The sequence below is a fragment of the Sus scrofa genome, chromosome X, assembly GCF_000003025.6.
Source record: "Sus scrofa isolate TJ Tabasco breed Duroc chromosome X, Sscrofa11.1, whole genome shotgun sequence".
Classification (NCBI taxonomy): domain Eukaryota; kingdom Metazoa; phylum Chordata; class Mammalia; order Artiodactyla; family Suidae; genus Sus; species Sus scrofa.
This window is the reverse complement of record NC_010461.5, coordinates 416,399-434,231: the sequence shown is the minus strand read 5'-3', so window position 1 is coordinate 434,231 and position 17,833 is coordinate 416,399. Positions and strand designations below refer to the sequence as shown.

General features: G+C 47.7%; 1 protein-coding gene across 2 annotated transcripts; it reads left to right on the top strand.

Annotated features, from left to right (window-relative positions):
• Positions 764-16,159, top strand: LOC110257789. 2 transcript variants are annotated; one of them, XR_002340760.1, is made up of 2 exons: positions 764-1,035; positions 9,546-9,880. XR_002340760.1 is itself a non-coding variant. In XM_021080419.1 (2 exons), exon 2 carries the CDS (start codon positions 14,871-14,873, stop codon positions 16,122-16,124), a length of 1,254 nt encoding a protein of 417 aa, XP_020936078.1. In that variant the 5' UTR covers positions 764-1,035; positions 14,648-14,870; the 3' UTR covers positions 16,125-16,159. The 2 variants fall into 2 exon arrangements, 1 of the variants encoding a protein (XP_020936078.1); XM_021080419.1 differs by lacking the exon at positions 9,546-9,880 and adding an exon at positions 14,648-16,159.

Here is a 17,833-nt window from a genome sequence, read left to right as displayed (position 1 = left end):
GCCCTCCTGGGCCCTGGTGCTCTGATTCCCCCCACCCCCCGCCCACACGTGCCTTCCCTCTGGCCCTCGGAGTTATCCTGGTCAAGCCCAGGTCCACTCTACCAGCGTGACAGAATCTGGCTCTTTGCCCACATCAGGTGTTCCTGCAGGTCAAGGGGTGGCAGGGGCCAAGGGCAAACAGGTGCCCCCTCCTCCACGCCCCCTCCTGTAACTGCAAAGCTTGTGACCACCTTAACGTCGGTACAAGCACCACCGGCGCTTTGCGATATTACTGTCAAATAGTCCAGCACTTTCAAGACTATAAAGCATTTCCCTTTCTCGTTCTCTTTCTTTTTTTGTCTTCTTAGGGCCACACCTGCAGCATATGGAGGCTCCCAGGCTAGGGGTCTAATCGGAGCTGTAGCTACTGGCCTACACCATAGCCACACCAACGCAGGATCCAAGCCACGTGTGTGACCTACACCACAGCTCATGGCAAGGCCAGATCCTTAAACCATTGAGCCAGGCCAGGGGTCGAACCCACAACCTCATGGTTCCTAGTTGGATTGGTTTCCGCTGTGCCTCACTGGGAATGCCTTTTTTCTTCTTCTTCTTTCTTTTCCTTCCTTCCTTTCTCCTTCCTTCTCTCTTTCCTTCCTTCCTTCCTTCTCTTTCTTTCTTTCTCTCTCTTTCTTTCTTTCTTTCTCTCTTTCTTTCTTTCTCTCTCTCTTTCTTTCTTTCCTTCTTTCTTTCTCTCTTTTTCTCTTTCCCTCTCTCTCTCTCCATCTATTTATATCTCCATGTCTCAGGCAGGTGCCCAGGGAGAGACGTCTCAGCAGAAACCAATCCTGACGACGCCTTGATCTCATAGTTCCCACCTGCAAAACGGACTGACCACAGGTGCCTGCTGGTGAAGCCGCTCCCCCCGGGGGTCTTCAACACGGCCGCCCGAGCCGGCCCGCACACGGCTCTGAGACCCTCTGAGGCCCACCCTCTCCGCTCCGTTGCCCCCGTCCTGGTCCAGACCTCCACCGACTCCACCCCCGCGCGTCCACAGTGAGTACACGGCCCTTCCGAGTTTGGGAGCAAAGGCTGCCAAGGGGCGTGGAGGGAACAGCTGAGCTTGTTTTTTTATTTTTTTATTAAGTGCATGCAATTACATGGCGCGTTGCGCTGGACTCCGCTCCCTCGCTCAGAAACGGCGTGAAGGCTAAGTCCTTGACTCAGATCCATTTCCTCCGAAGGTTGTTTTTCTCCTTAGACATAGTCTCGCAGCCTTGTGCCAAGACTCTCGTCATTTTCCGTTGCTCCCTGGAAGCCCCCCAACCTCTCCAGGTCCCCCCTGGCTCCGACCCGCCTCTCTGGGCTGTGCGTCTGCAAGCCAGCCCTTCTCGGGCTGGAGATCTGAGGACGCCAGCGATGTTCTGGAATCTTCGTGAGCCCCCACAACGTGGCCGGGGGTGGGGGTGGGGGGGGGTGCATGTGGCTCCGTCTTGCTGTAGGAGGAGGCTTCCACACCCATAACAGGAACACGCCGGTCGGAGAAGGTTTAAGCTCTGCAGAGCGGTTGCGTTTGTATCTGGGGCTCCGAGATAGTCTCAACACTTCCGCACTGGGTTTAGGTTACAGGTGCTGGGCATTGAGGCCAACCTGGTGGATTCCGATGCCAGGTTTTTCTTTGTTATATAAATGTATACAGTTGTCTTGTCTGTTGCTTTCTCACTCATACCTTTTATGAGGTAGATGGGGTCCCTGAAAATGGCAGGACCGAGGAGGAAGAGGAGCGTGAGAGCCTCCAGGACTCACCTGGTCAGGGGATTAAAAATGTCATCTCGTGTGTGTGTGTGTGTGTGTGTGGGGGGGGGTCCTCCTGTGGCACAGTGCGTGTTTGTTGAGGAACTGGTGTGGTCACTGTTGTGGCCCGGGTGTGATCCCTGGCCTGGAATCTTCTATATGCCATGGGTGCAGACAAAAAAAAAAAAAAAAAAGTCATCAGAGTTCCCATTGTGGCTCAGCGGTTAAGGAACCTGCCTAGGCATCCCTGAGGACTAGGGTTCGATCCCTGGCCTCGCTCAGTGGGTTCAGGATCCGGCATTGCAGTGGGCTGTGGTGTAGGTCACAGATGCAGCTCAGATCTCATGTTGCTGTGGCTGTGGTGTAGCCCGGCAGCCACAGCTCCAGTTGGACCCCTAGCCTGGGAGCCTCCATATGCTGCTGGTGTGGCCCTAAAAATAAATTAAAAAAAAAAAAACAAAAAACCAAACCCCCAGATTTACGCATAAGCAAATTAGAGACCAAAGGAAAAGAATAGAGAGATAAATAAACTATAGCTAGATCAATAGATATTGATGGATAGATGGATGACTGGATAGATAGATAAATGGTTGCATGGGTAGATAATGATGAATAATGATTGATAGATAATGGGTATATAGCTAGATTGATAGGTAGGTAGATACGATAGGTATTTACATGATAGGTAATACATGGATAAATAGTTGATAGATGACCGATGATTGATAAATCATAGATGGATAGGTGATACACAATGGCTAGAGAGATGATAGCTATGATAGGCAGATGGAAGAAAGTAGAAGGATAGATAGATGATTGATGTGTAATAGATGGACAGGTAGATGATTGATAGAAGATAGGTGGGTAGATGGACCTATAGGGGGATGATATCTAGAGATACGAGCTAAGGTGTGTGTGTGTGCGTATAAGGTATACCTTCTAGTGTGGGTTCCCTCAGAAGCAGAGCTTGATTCAAGAGTTCCCAGGAGTTTCTTTGGGTAGGGAGCGCCAACAGGAGGTGGGGAAGGGAGGCAGGAAAGAAAGGAGGCTGATAAATGGGGGGTTTCTCCAGCAGGTTGACATGGTGGACAACCGAGGTCATCCAGCTGAGAGCTTTGGAGGGCGTTTAGAACACGCCCAAGCACTCCCCTGGCTGTGGGGTGAGTGAGCTGGCGTGCTTATCCACCAACAGCTTTCTGTGGGGGCGCTTTCTTGGGGGCACCAAGTCCCCAGCCCTCTGGCTTGCCTCCCATATGTCCATCAGGCTCCAGGGCTCAGATAAAGATGAACAGACTCAGGACCTTGGATTGAGAGCAGTAGGTTCACTGTCTACAGCAGAGGAGAGATTGCTGCTGGGTCACTCCATGGAGGACTTTTGATAAAAAGGCTGCAGTGGTTGGCTTTCCATATGGAAAAAGATGAAAACCATATGGACTCACACTCACTTCCAGATGGACTGAAGTGAAATGTCTGGAAGAGAACAGAGAAAAAAATATCTTTCTCTCCTTCGAGTCCAGAGGGATTTTTTTTAAAGTTACGAAAACCTTAACCATTGAAGAAAATACCATGGGAGCCAACTTACAGTGAAGAACTTCTTTTTAACAAAAGACTCCATACGTGAAATGAAAAATTAAGACCAACACCAGAGGAGGAACTTTGAACCAAATTCTTCAACAAAGGATTCCAAAGGAGGGATGCTTATCTGTGACACACACAGAACTTCAAATGTATAGGAAAGGCAGCCCTTTAGACAACTTGGTGAGGAGTTCCCATTGTGGCTCAGTGGTTAAGAACCAGACTGGTATCCATGAGGATGCAGGCTTCTTCCCTGGCCTCGCGCAGTGGGTTAAGGATCTGGTGTTGACACAAGGTGGACCGTAGGTCACGGATGCAGCTCAGATCTGGCATTGCTGTGGCTGTAGCATAGACCCACAGCTGCAGCTTTGATTTGACCCCTGGCCTGGAAACTTCCATATGCTGTGGGTGAGGCCCTAAAATGACAAAAAAAGGGGAAGGGGTTATCTCCCCATATCCCAGACCCTGCTGTCCCGAGAAGATTCCAGTCCTAAAGGGCAGGAGGCAAACAGGAGATGCAGGATGGATCTGGGACATGGGTGGAGGCAACTTTGGAGGTTGGGCAGCGGTGGGGTTCTCTGAGAAGCTGGCTCTGAGGTGAGTGAAGCTTACAGAATATGGATTGATGAGGGGATGGCTTGACTGAAAGACAGAATTGCCTTGGACAGGAAGGCGTTGATCAAAAGTGAGATTCTTCTTGGCTGAGTAATGAGGGTTCAGGCGTTACATCTCATCCAGAATGAATTTTACCCCCCTTCTTTTCCTCCAACAACGCGGGCGTCCTGGGACTTCTTACAAAGGCAGTGGCCGTCTCCTTCTGACTTCTTTGGTTAGTAGACAGAAGACATTTGACTTTCCAAGTCACCACTCTGAAATTTTGTAGGAATGGCAAATTGATTGTATAGATGATAGGTGGCTAGATAGATAGGTGATAGAAGAATGGATGGATAGATCCTAGATGGGAAGTAGGCAGATTAATGGATAGCTGCATAGACGGTAGATAGATAAGAAAAGGATGGATGGATGATGGATGGGTAGGTGGATGGATGGGTAGGCATATTAAAGGATACTTAGATAGGCAGATGATGAGAGAAGGATGGATGGATGATGGGTGGATGGATGGAGGGATGGGTAGATTTATGATGGATGGGTGGCTGGATGGATGGGTGGATGGATGATGGATATATGATGGATGCATGATGGATGTATGGATGGATGGATGATGGATGGATGGGTGGAAGGATGGGTAGATTTATGATGGATGGGTGGCTGGATGGATGGGTGGATGGATGGATGATGGTTATATGATGGATGCATGATGGATGGATGGATGTATGGATGGATGATGGGTGGATGGATGGAAGGATGGGTAGATTTATGATGGATGGGTGGCTGGATGGATGGGTGGATGCATGATGGATGCATGATGGATGCATGATGGATGCATGATGGATGGATGTATGGATGGATGATGGATGGATGGGTGGATAGATTGATGGAAAGATACGTAGATGGTATATAGATCCGTAGATACACAGATAAATAATAGGCGATAATAGATAGAAGTACGAATAGACAGTGGATGGATATATGGGTGAGTGGATGATGGATGGATGGGTGGGTTGCTGCACAAGCTCTTGTTCTTCGTTGGTGAAGTAGCCTTAGGCTAGGGTACAAGGAAGCTAAGAAAGCGCAGTTGGGAGTTCAGGCGATCATGCAGAGTGAGCCAAACTCTGTAATAAGAGGCAGCTCTAATTCTGTCATTAATTCCCTGCCAATACCCCCTCTCCCTTCTGGTTATTAATACTTGACATTCTCATTCTGCAAGTCCATTCCCCCCGACCTTTTTTTTAGGGCATCACCCTTCACATATGGATGTTTCTGGGCTAAGGGTCAAATTGGAGCCATAGCTGCTGGCCTACACCGCAGCCACAGCAACACAGGATCCGAGCATTGTCTGTGACCTACACCACAGCTCACGGCTATGCCGGATCCTGAACCCACTGAGTGAGGTCAGGGGTGGAACCTGCATCCTCGTGGATACTCGTCAGGTTCGTAACCCCCTGAGCTACATCGGGAACTCTGGAGGCTGGTGTTTGATGGATAAGGCAGCTGGGCTTGAGGAGTGAATGGTAAGTAACCCTTGGAGAGGGCAGGTCCGGTTTCATGGCTGTACATCTTAGCATCCTTCCTTCCTCAAGGGGAAGTGCATCTGAGGCCACCTGGGAGGCTGGGAGGACCAGGACGGCACAGTGGCCACCACCACAAGCCGTCACAGAGTTGCTGGAAGACCGGTGGCAAGGAGGCCCCAGAGAAGCAGAAAGCCGAGAGCTGTGGTGATGAGGACAGCAGATGGAACGACTGTGGTTTGCCTGGAGCCTGTGTGGCCAGAAAATTGAGCGCTGGAGGCTGGGAACCAGATGGGTGGTAATGAACAGAATGAGGCCATTTGTGGGGAGCACTCTGGGGCGACGCCTCACTTGGGCTTTCAATTTGCTTCTGGAGACAGTAAAAAAGAAAGTGTCAAAAACAACAAAAGCATCCCCAGCTGGCATTCTGAATGTCTTTGGCATGCCCTGAGCATATTGTTTTTACCGGCATCGTCAATGTGACAAAGCCAAATAGTGATGGTTTCAGAAGCAAAAACAATATAAAATCTACAGAAGGGATTGAAGGAATAGAATAAATCCCTTAACGTACTGGAGCCAGGAGTTCCCGTTGGGCTCAGCAGGTTAAGAGCCCAACTAGGATCCATGAGGATGGGGGATTGATCCCTGGTTTCGTTGCCATGAGCTGTGGCGTAGGTCGCAGACACAGCTCGGATCGGGTGTTGCTGTGGCTGTGGTGGAGGCTGGCCGCTGCAGCTCTGATTGGACCCCTAGCCTGGGAACTTCCATATGTCTTGGGTGCGGCCTTAAAAAGCCCCCAAAATAAAAGTAAAAACGGTGGTGGGGGGTGTCCAGGAACTGCAAAAACATGGCTCAGGGGAAGGACCACAGCAGCATCTCCCCTACGTGGGGCCCACAGGATTCAAGCGCAAAGATGAAGGGGAATTTCCACGTCACACTGGAGGCACATTAGTTTGAACTTAGCCAAGGCAAGTGTTGGAACAGATGTCCTGGTTCAAGTTCACTCGTTATGCAACAGGAAGTGGAAAGAGGCCCAAGGATTTTTGAAGAGAGAAGGAACATCCCATGGCTTTCTTGATTCTCAACTCTTGCGAATCAATGGCACTCCTCCTAGGAAAAGCTCGGCAATCCTGTCATCACAGCTCTTGAGTGAAAGGGCTAAAAATGAGGGCATTTTTTACGGTCCAGGCCCTCTGTTCATTGAGCAAACGTATGGACCCCTTGAAGCCAAGCTTGATCCGATTTCCATTTATTCGTTGCCAGAGCAGATCAGGGTCTTTTGGGAGGGTGGGTGCACTTCTCGTTCCCGAGATCATAGATTCCAGGGGACAATTTTGGTGAAATGCTGATGGTACAGAGCTACCCATGGAGGGGGGGGGGGTTGCCGTTTTCCAGATCCTGGACACAGTGACCAAACACGTACCACCCAGCTTTCGGTAGGAGCTGGGTCTTCAGAGAGTCCTTGTGAAAAGTTCCTTCTGCCTTGTAAAGGGACACAGGATAAGAGGGCCCGTCTGTTGCCACCTCTGGACATCCCCAAGGATGCCGGGTGTCCATGTCAAGACCAGGACAGAACCTGGCCTGTAGACACAGTCAACACTAGAGGATGGAAGAACCTGACTATTCTTGGAGTTGCCTAGTTGCTCAGTGGGTTAAGGATCTGGCGGTTGTCAGGGCTGTGGCGTGGGTTCGATCCCTGAACTGGGAACTTCTGCCTGCCATGGGCGCAGCCCAAACAAATTAATTAATTAAAAATAAAACATTGTTTCAAAGAGGAAGACCTTTAGAGGCAGACTCCCAGACACAGACAGCAGACTTGGGGTTGTCAAGGGGGAGGGGAGAGAGTGGGATGGACGGAGAGTTTGGGGTGAGTAAATGCAAACTATGACATTGAGAATGGATCAGCAATGAGGTCCTGCTGTCCAGCACAGGGAACTCTATCCAGTCTCTTGGGATAGACCAGGATGGATGATAGTATGAGAGAAAGAATGTGTATGTATGTATGACTGGGTCACTTTGCTGTACAGCAGAAATTGAAGGAACATTGTAAATCAACTAGAGTAAAAAAAATTTTTTTATTACTCACATGAATGTATCACATCTGTAGTTGTATAATGATCATACAATCTGATTTCACAGGATTTCCATCCCACAGCCCAAGCGCCTCCCCCCACCCCCCAAACCGTCGCCTCTGGAGACCATAAGTTTTTCAATATCTGTGAGTCAGCATCTGTTCTGCAAAGAAGTTCAGTCTGTCCTTTGTTCAGATTCCACATGTAAAAACTTTAAAAAACAATTCCACCAAAAAAAAAAAAAATCTTCGAAATACAGAAAGAAAAAAAAGAAAGAAAAATTATGCAAAACTTCAGGTGACTAATGAAATCAGGTGGGTTTGGGTTTTCTCTCAAACCACACAATAGTTTCAGAAGACTTAAAGATTTTAAGGCTTGCAGTTTCCGTTGTGGCTCAGTGGAAATGACTCCAACTAGGAACCATGAGGTTGTGGGTTCGATCCCTGGCCTCGATGAGTGGGTTAAAGATCCGGTGTTGCCATGAGTTGTGGTGTAGGTCGAAGATGCAGCTTGGATCCAGTGTTGCTGTGGCTGTGGTGTAGGCTGCCAGCTACAGTTGGGATTGGACCCCTAGCCTGGGAACCTCCATATGCCTCAGGCGCAGCCCTTTTAAAAAGCAAAAAAAAAAAAAAAAAAAAAAACCCACAAAGATTTAAGTCTGCTCATTTCCTTCAGTTGGGATAAAAGGCAATCATCTTTGAGGCTGGCAGTATCCATTCCAAACTCCTGTTGGCTTTCGAGCAGCACTGTTAAAAAAAAATGCAATGCTCCTTCAAATGCATCCGTGGAGGAATCCTTGATCCATTTGGCATCAAATGTCAAAACACGGGGGTGAGGATTTCAAAGGACGCTAACTGATGCCTTAAGTCCTCTTCTCCTCAGGTCGAAAAATATAATAAATAAGCTTTGCTAGAAATGCAAGCTCAGCGTCTGTGCCCGGGGGAAAATTCCTGAGCAACGACTGTGTCGGGTGCTCTTGGAAGAATCTCAGAAACTGCGAGGCATTCATCATTGAGTCCTGCAGCTGTGAAGGGTCCCAGGGGAACGCTTTTGGGCATAAGATGCTTTTCCAAGTTGAAAAATCTCACAAGTGGTCTTTGTTGCAGGGGAAAGTCAGAAGCCAGCACAAATATAAAAGACCTATGCTCTCTTGGAAATAGGCATCCCGCCCGCCCTCCATCGTGAAAGCAAAGACTCGTGATTTTTTTCATGTCCAATATTTTTGCTTCTTTCCCCTCCGCCCTTAGGGCCACACCTGCGGCATATGAGGTTCCCAGGCTTGGGCTCCAATCAGAGCTGCAGCTGCCAGCCTACACCACAGCCACAGTGACACAGGATCTGAGCCATATCTGAGCCATATCTGAGACCTACACCACAGCTCTCGGCAACGCCTGGATCCTTAATCACTGAGTGAGGCCAGGGATCCAACCTGCGTCCTCATGGATACGTGTGGCATTTGTCTCTGCTGTGCCACAAGGGGAACGCCGGTCCAGTATGTCTTTTTGAATTCACATCTCCAAGATTGTTTCACCTTGGGGTGGGGGAGCTCCAGACCTGGACGGCTGCACCCTTCTGACCAGTTGGTAAGGTTCCTCCGATACCCTTCCTGCAGCCGGAGGCCTCCGCGTGGTAGGGAAAACAGATCATGTTTATAGCGCGAACAAGTCCTGCCAAGGCAACCTAGCTTCTTTCAAAGATCAAAATTCAGCCTGTAAACATAGCTTGTCACCCACTTACCACATACTTTGGAAATACTCGCCTAGGTCCATAAAAACGGGCGTCCAGGAGTGGGTGCGTGCAGGGTGGGGTCTTTTTAAGCTCTGCGCTTCCAAAAAGGTCACTGCCAAGGTGCAGCTCCCCCAGACGCACAGGCTGACGCCTCACCGGGAGCAGCCCTCCACGCCACCGGGCACCGAGGGCTCCTCCCCCGGGGACCACACCCCGCTTCCATCTGCTCCCCCATAACCCCCCGTCTGCAAACGTCCTTTCCATGCAGGTCCGTTATTTTTCTTGGAGAACTGCAACCACAGCCACGTCTTAGACCTCTGCCGATTTCACCAAAGGCGAGATGGAGACAAAGAGAGAGAGAAAACAGGTCTGGCACAGGCAGCCCCCAAAAGGGTTTGGTTTCAGTACAACAGCCGTCTCTGTTCCGAAGCTTCCCGACGGTTCAAAACCACTGGCGTCTATTAAGCAGTGTCTCACCTGGCTTTTGAAAAGTCACAGCCAGATGGGTGTTGACGTTCAATTGGAAGGGAACTGGATCAGTGACCAAAAATACACAACAGGGAGTTCCCCTCGGGACTCAGCGAGTTAAGAACCCCACTGGTATCCGTGAGGATGCTGGTTCGATCCCTGGCCTCGCTCAGTGGGTTAAGGACCTGGCGTTGCCGTGAGCTGTGGTGGTCATGGATGCAGCTCAGATGGGGCATGGCTGTGGCTGTGGTGTAGACTGGTAGCTGCAGCTTGGATTTGACCCCTAGCCTGGTAACCTCCCTATGCCTCTGGGGCAGACTTAAAAAGAAAAAAGAAAAAAGAAAAAGACACTGCTGTCCAGCAGGTCACTCCAGAGGTGCAGAGGTCACCTTTGGACCTGGGGTCAGAGGTCAGGCCTCCGTTTAAGCAAGAGGCTGAACTTTTCTTACACACATTGTGTCCTTACACACCAGGCCTGGTTGCAAATACCGTTTCGTCTGCCTTATGGGAAAAGGCTTATTGTGGTCCCTGAGCACTGAGTGTGTGTGTGTGATTAAAATATCATGTCCTTTATGAATGAATTTAGTGTTTTATGACCCTGGAATTTGTTCACCCAGATAGTAGCTCTTCTTACCTTATCCCAGCCCTGGACACCATTGCTGGTTAAAAAACTGTCATATAGGTGTTCCTGTTGTGGCTCAGTGGTTAAGGAACCTGGCCAGCTTCCATGAGGATGCCGGTTCCATCCCTGGCCTCGCTCAGTGGGTTAAGAATCATGCGTTGCCATGAGCTGTGGTGTAGGTCACAGACACGGCTTGGATCCCGTGTTGCTGTGGCTGTGGTGTAGGCCGGCAGCTACAGCTCCAATTCGACCCCTCGCCTGGGAACTTCCATATGCTGCCAGTGCAGCCCTAAAAAACAAAACAAGAACAAAAGCAAAAAATCCTCATAGGTATATACACGCACACACACACAAACACACACGTATGTATGTATCTGTATAGCTGTTTACAATGACGCCTGTTTTTGTATGTACATATTATATTGTGTACAAATAAAATTATCTATGTATTTACCTATATGTGACTGGTTAAAATGCATATTTTTATACCTATAAATTTTATACATAGGTATGTATACACATATATGCATATTATGTATATATAATGGTTAAAATTATATCCATGTATATACACATGCTATAATTAACACATATAAAATATATGCATATATACATATATACATAAGTATACATTATATAGCTGCTTAAAAATTATACACAAACACATTTTGATGCAATTAACCAGTTGTGGTTAATGTAATACATTCTACCTGTAAAATGTATATATATAAATATATGCCTAAAATCTTTACAAGCACAAAATATATATGTGTATATACATAAATATAAATATAACCAGCTCTCCCTATATATGCAAAAATAATTTTAATCGGCTGTATATACAGACATGCATACACGTACTTACATGTATGTGTATAATTTTATGTGTATAAAGTACATTTTAATTATATAGTATGCATATATCATTTAATCATATATCTGTGTACATACATGTTTCTGTCTAAAACTTTATATAAATAAAACCACATGTATACATACACAAATGCAGTGTAAGCAGCAATGCCCAGTCCTTAACCCACTGAGCGAGCCAGGGATCGAACCCACGTCCCCGTGAACCCTCTGTCTGGTTCGTCACCTGCTGAGCCACCACGGGAACTCCAAATCAACCAAATTGAAAGCCTATGTTTATGGACATTTAAGGCCTCCCTTTCAACTTTTTCAATGCTTTTAGCCCCGTATGACATCCAGCCTGATCCTAGAGTAATATTTAAAAAGGTATAATGCTCCGCCTCTGGGTCTACGGAGATGTTGCTGGCAACATTGTGTCCCTGACGGCCTTGTTTCCCTGAATATGGAAACCAGGAGTTACCCCCCGAATTCTGGGGCAACCGTTGGATGTCAGAGGGTCTTGAAAAGCACTGGTCATGGGGCCAACAGCCTCAGGCTTTTGGGGAGTAGGGGGGGACAGGGAAGCACCCCCACGAGAAGGTCAAACACATTCCTTCTCTGCTTTGCCTCTTTGCAGCTACGTTGATGCTTATTTTACATAAAATGTAACAGACTCTTGTTTTTTTTTTTTTAAAGTCTAAGCTTGGGGAAAACAGACCCCCCCCCCACTTTTCCTGCCAATTTTGTTACTTTGCACTGAACCCATCCCCAGTCATCCACGAAAACAGTCGTTCCCTCCCCCCCCCCCCCCCCCCCCCCCGCCAAGAATGGATGCCGTGAGAACCATCGGCCAGGTGCTCCAAGCTCCAGGTGAACACAGATGCCCAGTGCATCCCTGAAAATGGACTTCCCCTTGGACCTCTGGAGTCACAGAGATCTGGACAGAAAGGGTCACCGCCCAGGAACAACCCACACGCCTGTTCTTGACACACACACAAAATTCTTTCTTCCTTCCTTCCCTTCTCTTTCTTTCTTTCTTTCCTTTCTTTCCTTTCTTCCCTTTCATTCTTCCTTCCTTCCTTCCTTCCTCTCTTTCTTTCTCTCTCACTTTCTCCCTTTCTTTTTCTTTCTTTCTCTTTTTTCTTTTTCTTTCTTTCTTTCTCTTTCTTTCTTTCTTTCTTTCTTCCTTCCTTCCCTCCTTCCTTCCTTCCTTTCTTTCTCTCTCTCTCTTTCTCCCTTTCTCTTTCTTTCTTTCTTTCTTTCTTTCTTTCTTTCTTTCTTTCTCTTTTCTTGTCTTTTGTCTTTTTAGGGCTGCAACTGCAGCATATGGAGGTTCCCAGGCTAGGGGTCTAATCAGAGCTGTAGCCACCGGCCTACACCACAGCCACAGCAACGCCAGATCTGAGCTGTGTCTGTGACCTACATCACAGCTCATGGCAACGCCGGATGCTTAACCCACTGAGCGTGGCCAGGGATCAAACCCATAACCTCATGGTTCCTAGTCGGATTTGTTCCCGCTGCTCCACGATGGGAACTCCCAAAGGGGGGAATTTCTGAACCACACACCCTTATCATCCGAAAACAAAAATAAATCCATCTTTCTGAGGATCTGTGCCTGGGTTTCTGGTTTCAATCAGCCCTAATGTGTGGACTATTTTATTTTATTTTATTTTACTGGTTCATTGCAAGACCTAATATAATTCTTTGTGTGCACCATTTTCTTTTGTCCATTGCAAAATCTAATATAACTTTTAGTGTGGATTATTTCATTGTGTCCATTGCAAGACCTAATGTAATTTTTGGTGTGGACTATTTTTTGTTTTTATTTTTGTGCATTGCAAGACCTAATATCATTTTTGCTGTGGACTCTCTTCTTTTGTCCATGGCAAGACCAGCGCCTCTGCAAAGAGTCCCTGGAAGTATGGGGTGGCTTTTTCCCCACACATGGGTTTTTAACTTGGGTTTCGTATGGATTCAACTCTGCAAGATAAGCATGGGGTCTGAAGTGCAATTCTGATACAAAGAGCCAGGCATGATTATCTGAACGTAGACTAGGGAATAAAAGAGGCAGTAAGATGGACCAGATGTTGTCTGTGACTGGCCTTTTACATAGTCAATCTCTCACTTTTTTCCTTTTTTCTTTTTTTGGTCTTTTTAGGGCTGCACCTGCAGCATACAGAGGTTCCCAGGCCTAGGGTCGAACTGGAGCTGTGGCTGTGGCGTAGGCCGGTGGCTACAGCCCCGACTGGACCCCTAGCCTAGCAACCTCCATAGGCCGAGGGAGCGGCCACAGAAAAGACAAAAAGACCAAAAAAATAAAAAATAAAAAGTAACCTATATGGGAAAGGCTCTGAAAAGGAATGGATGTGTATGTATTTATAACTGAGCCGTGATGCAGTACACCTGAAACTAACACAACATTAGAAGTCAATGCTACTCCAATAAAATTTTTAAAGAAAAATTAGAAAAAAAAAGAGAAATAAAAGAACAAAACCCACTACCCTGATTTTGAAAGCTGAGATGGGCATGGATACAGCGATTGCTTAGGTATGTTTCTTGTACACATGACCCCAAAATATATTGCCAGCATTTCCTGTATAGAGATTTGCAGCCCAAAGTGGGCAAAAAAAAAAAAAAAAAAAAAATAGTCCTTCCTCAACTGCTTGAATCATCTGTTTTCCAAACCTGTCTCCTTAGAAGTCATTTGGAAACGCTACTTGATTTTCTACATTGGAAATGTCATCTTCCTAAAATACGTTAACTTGTCTTTTTTTTTTTTTTTTAAGTAAACTCTAGTTGAGTCCAGGGTTGTGCCAATGTCTGCTGTTCAGCACAGTGACCCTGTCATAGCTACATATCCCTCTCCTTTCCTATCTTCTCTTCCATCACGGTCTGTCCCAGGAGACTGGATAGAGTTCCCCGAGCTGGACAGCAGGACCTTGTTGCTTATCCATTCTCATTTATTTTTTTCTTTTAGGGCTGCATCTGCGACATTTGGAAGTTCCCAGTCTAGGGCTTGCATTGGAGCTGCAGCTCCTGGCCTCCACCACAGCCACAGCCACGGTAGATCCAAGCTGCCTCTGTGACCTAACACCACAGCTCACGGCAACACCGGATCCTTCACCCACGGAGCGAGGCCAGATTGAACCTGCATCCTCATGGATGCTCGTTGGGTTTGTTACCACTGAGCCACAGCAGGAACGTCAGGCTTGTGCATTCTAAATGTCATTGTTTGCATCTGCTAACTCCCTACAGTACTCTAAACTCTCATTGCATGTAACACTTTTTTCTCACAAGTCCATTGCTGGTATCCAAGTGCAGATAAGGTTCATGTACAAAGAAGGATCCTCTTACTTTTTATGCATCGCGTAGGAGTGATTTTATAAATTATTCTGGGGACATTCTAACACTAGATCTCTTGTGTCACTTAGCCCTCGGCTGAAAAGAACTACGTGTGAAGCTAATGTCTACATCTGCTCTTTCAAAACTTTGGACTGAATGGGTCCAGAGGTGAAACCCAAGACATCGCGCTTTCAAAGATAACATCGTCCTTTATACTGAAAGCTTATCACTGGCCACAATGTCTACAGTCAGACAACAGGGCATCACTGGCCACAATGTCTACAGTCAGACCACAGGGCATCACTGGCCACAATGTCTACAGTCAGACCACAGGGCATCACTGGCCACAATGTCTACAGTCAGATCACAGGGCATCACTGCCCACAATGTCTACAGTCAGACCGCAGGGCATCACTGCCCACAATGTCTACAGTCAGACCACAGGGCATCACTGGCCACAATGTCTACAGTCAGATCACAGGGCATCACTGCCCACAATGTCTACAGTCAGACCGCAGGGCATCACTGCCCACAATGTCTACAGTCAGACCGCAGGGCATCACTGGCCACAATGTCTACAGTCAGACCACAGGGCATCACTGGCCACAATGTCTACAGTCAGACCACAGGGCATCACTGCCCACAATGTCTACAGTCAGACAACAGGGCATCACTGGCCACAATGTCTACAGTCAGACCACAGGGCATCACTGGCCACAATGTCTACAGTCAGATCACAGGGCATCACTGCCCACAATGTCTACAGTCAGACCGCAGGGCATCACTGCCCACAATGTCTACAGTCAGACCGCAGGGCATCACTGCCCACAATGTCTACAGTCAGACAGCAGGGCATCACTGCCCACAATGTCTACAGTCAGACCGCAGGGCATCACTGCCCACAATGTCTACAGTCAGATCGCAGGGCATCACTGCCCACAATGTCTACAGTCAGACCACAGAGCATCACTGGCCACAATGTCTACAGTCAGACCACAGGGCATCACTGGCCACAATGTCTACAGTCAGATCGCAGGGCATCACTGCCCACAATGTCTACAGTCAGACCGCAGGGCATCACTGCCCACAATGTCTACAGTCAGACCGCAGGGCATCACTGGCCACAATGTCTACAGTCAGACCACAGGGCATCACTGGCCACAATGTCTACAGTCAGACCACAGGGCATCACTGCCCACAATGTCTACAGTCAGATCACAGGGCATCACTGCCCACAATGTCTACAGTCAGACCGCAGGGCATCACTGCCCACAATGTCTACAGTCAGACCGCAGGGCATCACTGCCCACAATGTCTACAGTCAGACAACAGGGCATCACTGCCCACAATGTCTACAGTCAGACCGCAGGGCATCACTGCCCACAATGTCTACAGTCAGATCACAGGGCATCACTGCCCACAATGTCTACAGTCAGACAACAGAGCATCACTGGCCACAATGTCTACAGTCAGACCACAGGGCATCACTGCCCACAATGTCTACAGTCAGACCACAGGGCATCACTGCCCACAATGTCTACAGTCAGACAACAGAGCCCTGAGTGAGATTATGTGTATGCTCAGTAATTAAAAAAAAATGATGTTATGAGCAATGAGATCCTGCTGTACAGCACAGGGAACTCTATCTAGTCACTTACGATGGAGCATGATGGAGGATAATGTGAGAAAAAGAACGTACATGTGTGACTGGGTCCCTTTGCTGTGTACAGTGGAAATTGACAGACCTGTGTACACCCACTGTAATGGAAAACATAAAAATCATTTTTTAAAATGACGTTAACTAGAATAACTCTAGGTTTGTTAGAAATCTCCTACAGTTTGCAAATGCTGTCGCAGAAGCAATCCTGTCCTTGGTATCATTAAGATATATGTATTATTGGAGTTCCCGTCGTGGTGGAGCAGAAACGAATCCAACGGGGAACCATGAGGTGGCAAGTTCCATCCCTGGCCTTGCTCTGTGGGTTGAGGATCCAGCGTGGCCGTGAGCTGTGGCGTAGGTTGCAGATGCAGTTCGGATCTGGCATTGCTGTGGCTGTGGTGTAGGCTGGCACCTGCAGCTCCGATTCAACCACTAGCCTGGGAACCTCCAACTGCTGCGCGTGTGTCCCTAAAAAGCAAAAAAGCAACAACAACAACAACAAAGGTCTTTCAGAAAGAAAGAAAAATGGAAAAAGGGACTCTGGATGCATGTTACATCATGGAGCATCTTAAACATCCATTGCTGAGTGGGAGAAGCCATTAGTAGGAAAGCTGCAGAAGGAGCTCTGTAGGGACCGGGAACAGATTGGCTGGGACTGGGGCACGCGGGGGGTGCGGGGGGAACAGAGAGTTAAGAAATGAACACATGGGAACGTGGGTGGGTGGGCGGACGTGCTGGAAATATTCTAAAACTGCTCTGTGGGGAGGGTTGTACACCTGGGTACATGCCCTCAAAAACACTGCCTCTTACCCTGCGCCCAAAGGAACGGGATGGAGACGCATTTCACCTTCATTGTTTATAGCAAGCGTGGTCGGGTCAAGAACAGCGTTCTCTTGGTGGAGTGTGTGCTGTGGCTTTAGACAGATGCATGGTGACCTGTCTCCGTCATCAGAGTGTCGTACAGAGAGTGGAAATGATCAGGTCATATGCCCGTGTGATGCCCAGTCTGCCCACAGAACCCGGGCTCTTAGGTTTCGGGGCAGAATGCTGGATCTGGAGTTTTGGGGGGTGATTTTTCAATTGAAAAATTTTAACTGAGGTATAGTTGACTTACAACGTGCTTATTTCTGCTATACAGCAAAGTGATATATATATTCTCTATTCTATATATTCTTAATATATATATTATATTATATATGGTATATATATAATTATTATTATTTTTGTCTTTTTGCCTTTTCTAGGGCTGCTCCAGTGGCAGCATATGGAGGTTCCCGGGCTAGGGGTCTAATCAGAGCTGTAGCTGCCAGCCTACACCACAGCCACAGCCACACGGGATCCGAGCCGCATCTGCAACCTACACCACAGCTCACGGCAATGCCTGATCCTTAACCCACTGAGCAAGGCCAAGGATCGAACCGGCAGCCTCATGGTTCCTAGTCGGATTCGTTAACCACTGAGCCATGACGGGAACTCCATATTATATATATACTCTTTTTAAATTCTTTTCCATCATGCTTTATCCTAGGAGACCGGATCTGGTTCCCTGTGCTGTCCAGTAGGACTTTGTGGTTTATCCATTCTAACTGTAACAGTATGCTGGATCTGGATTTTT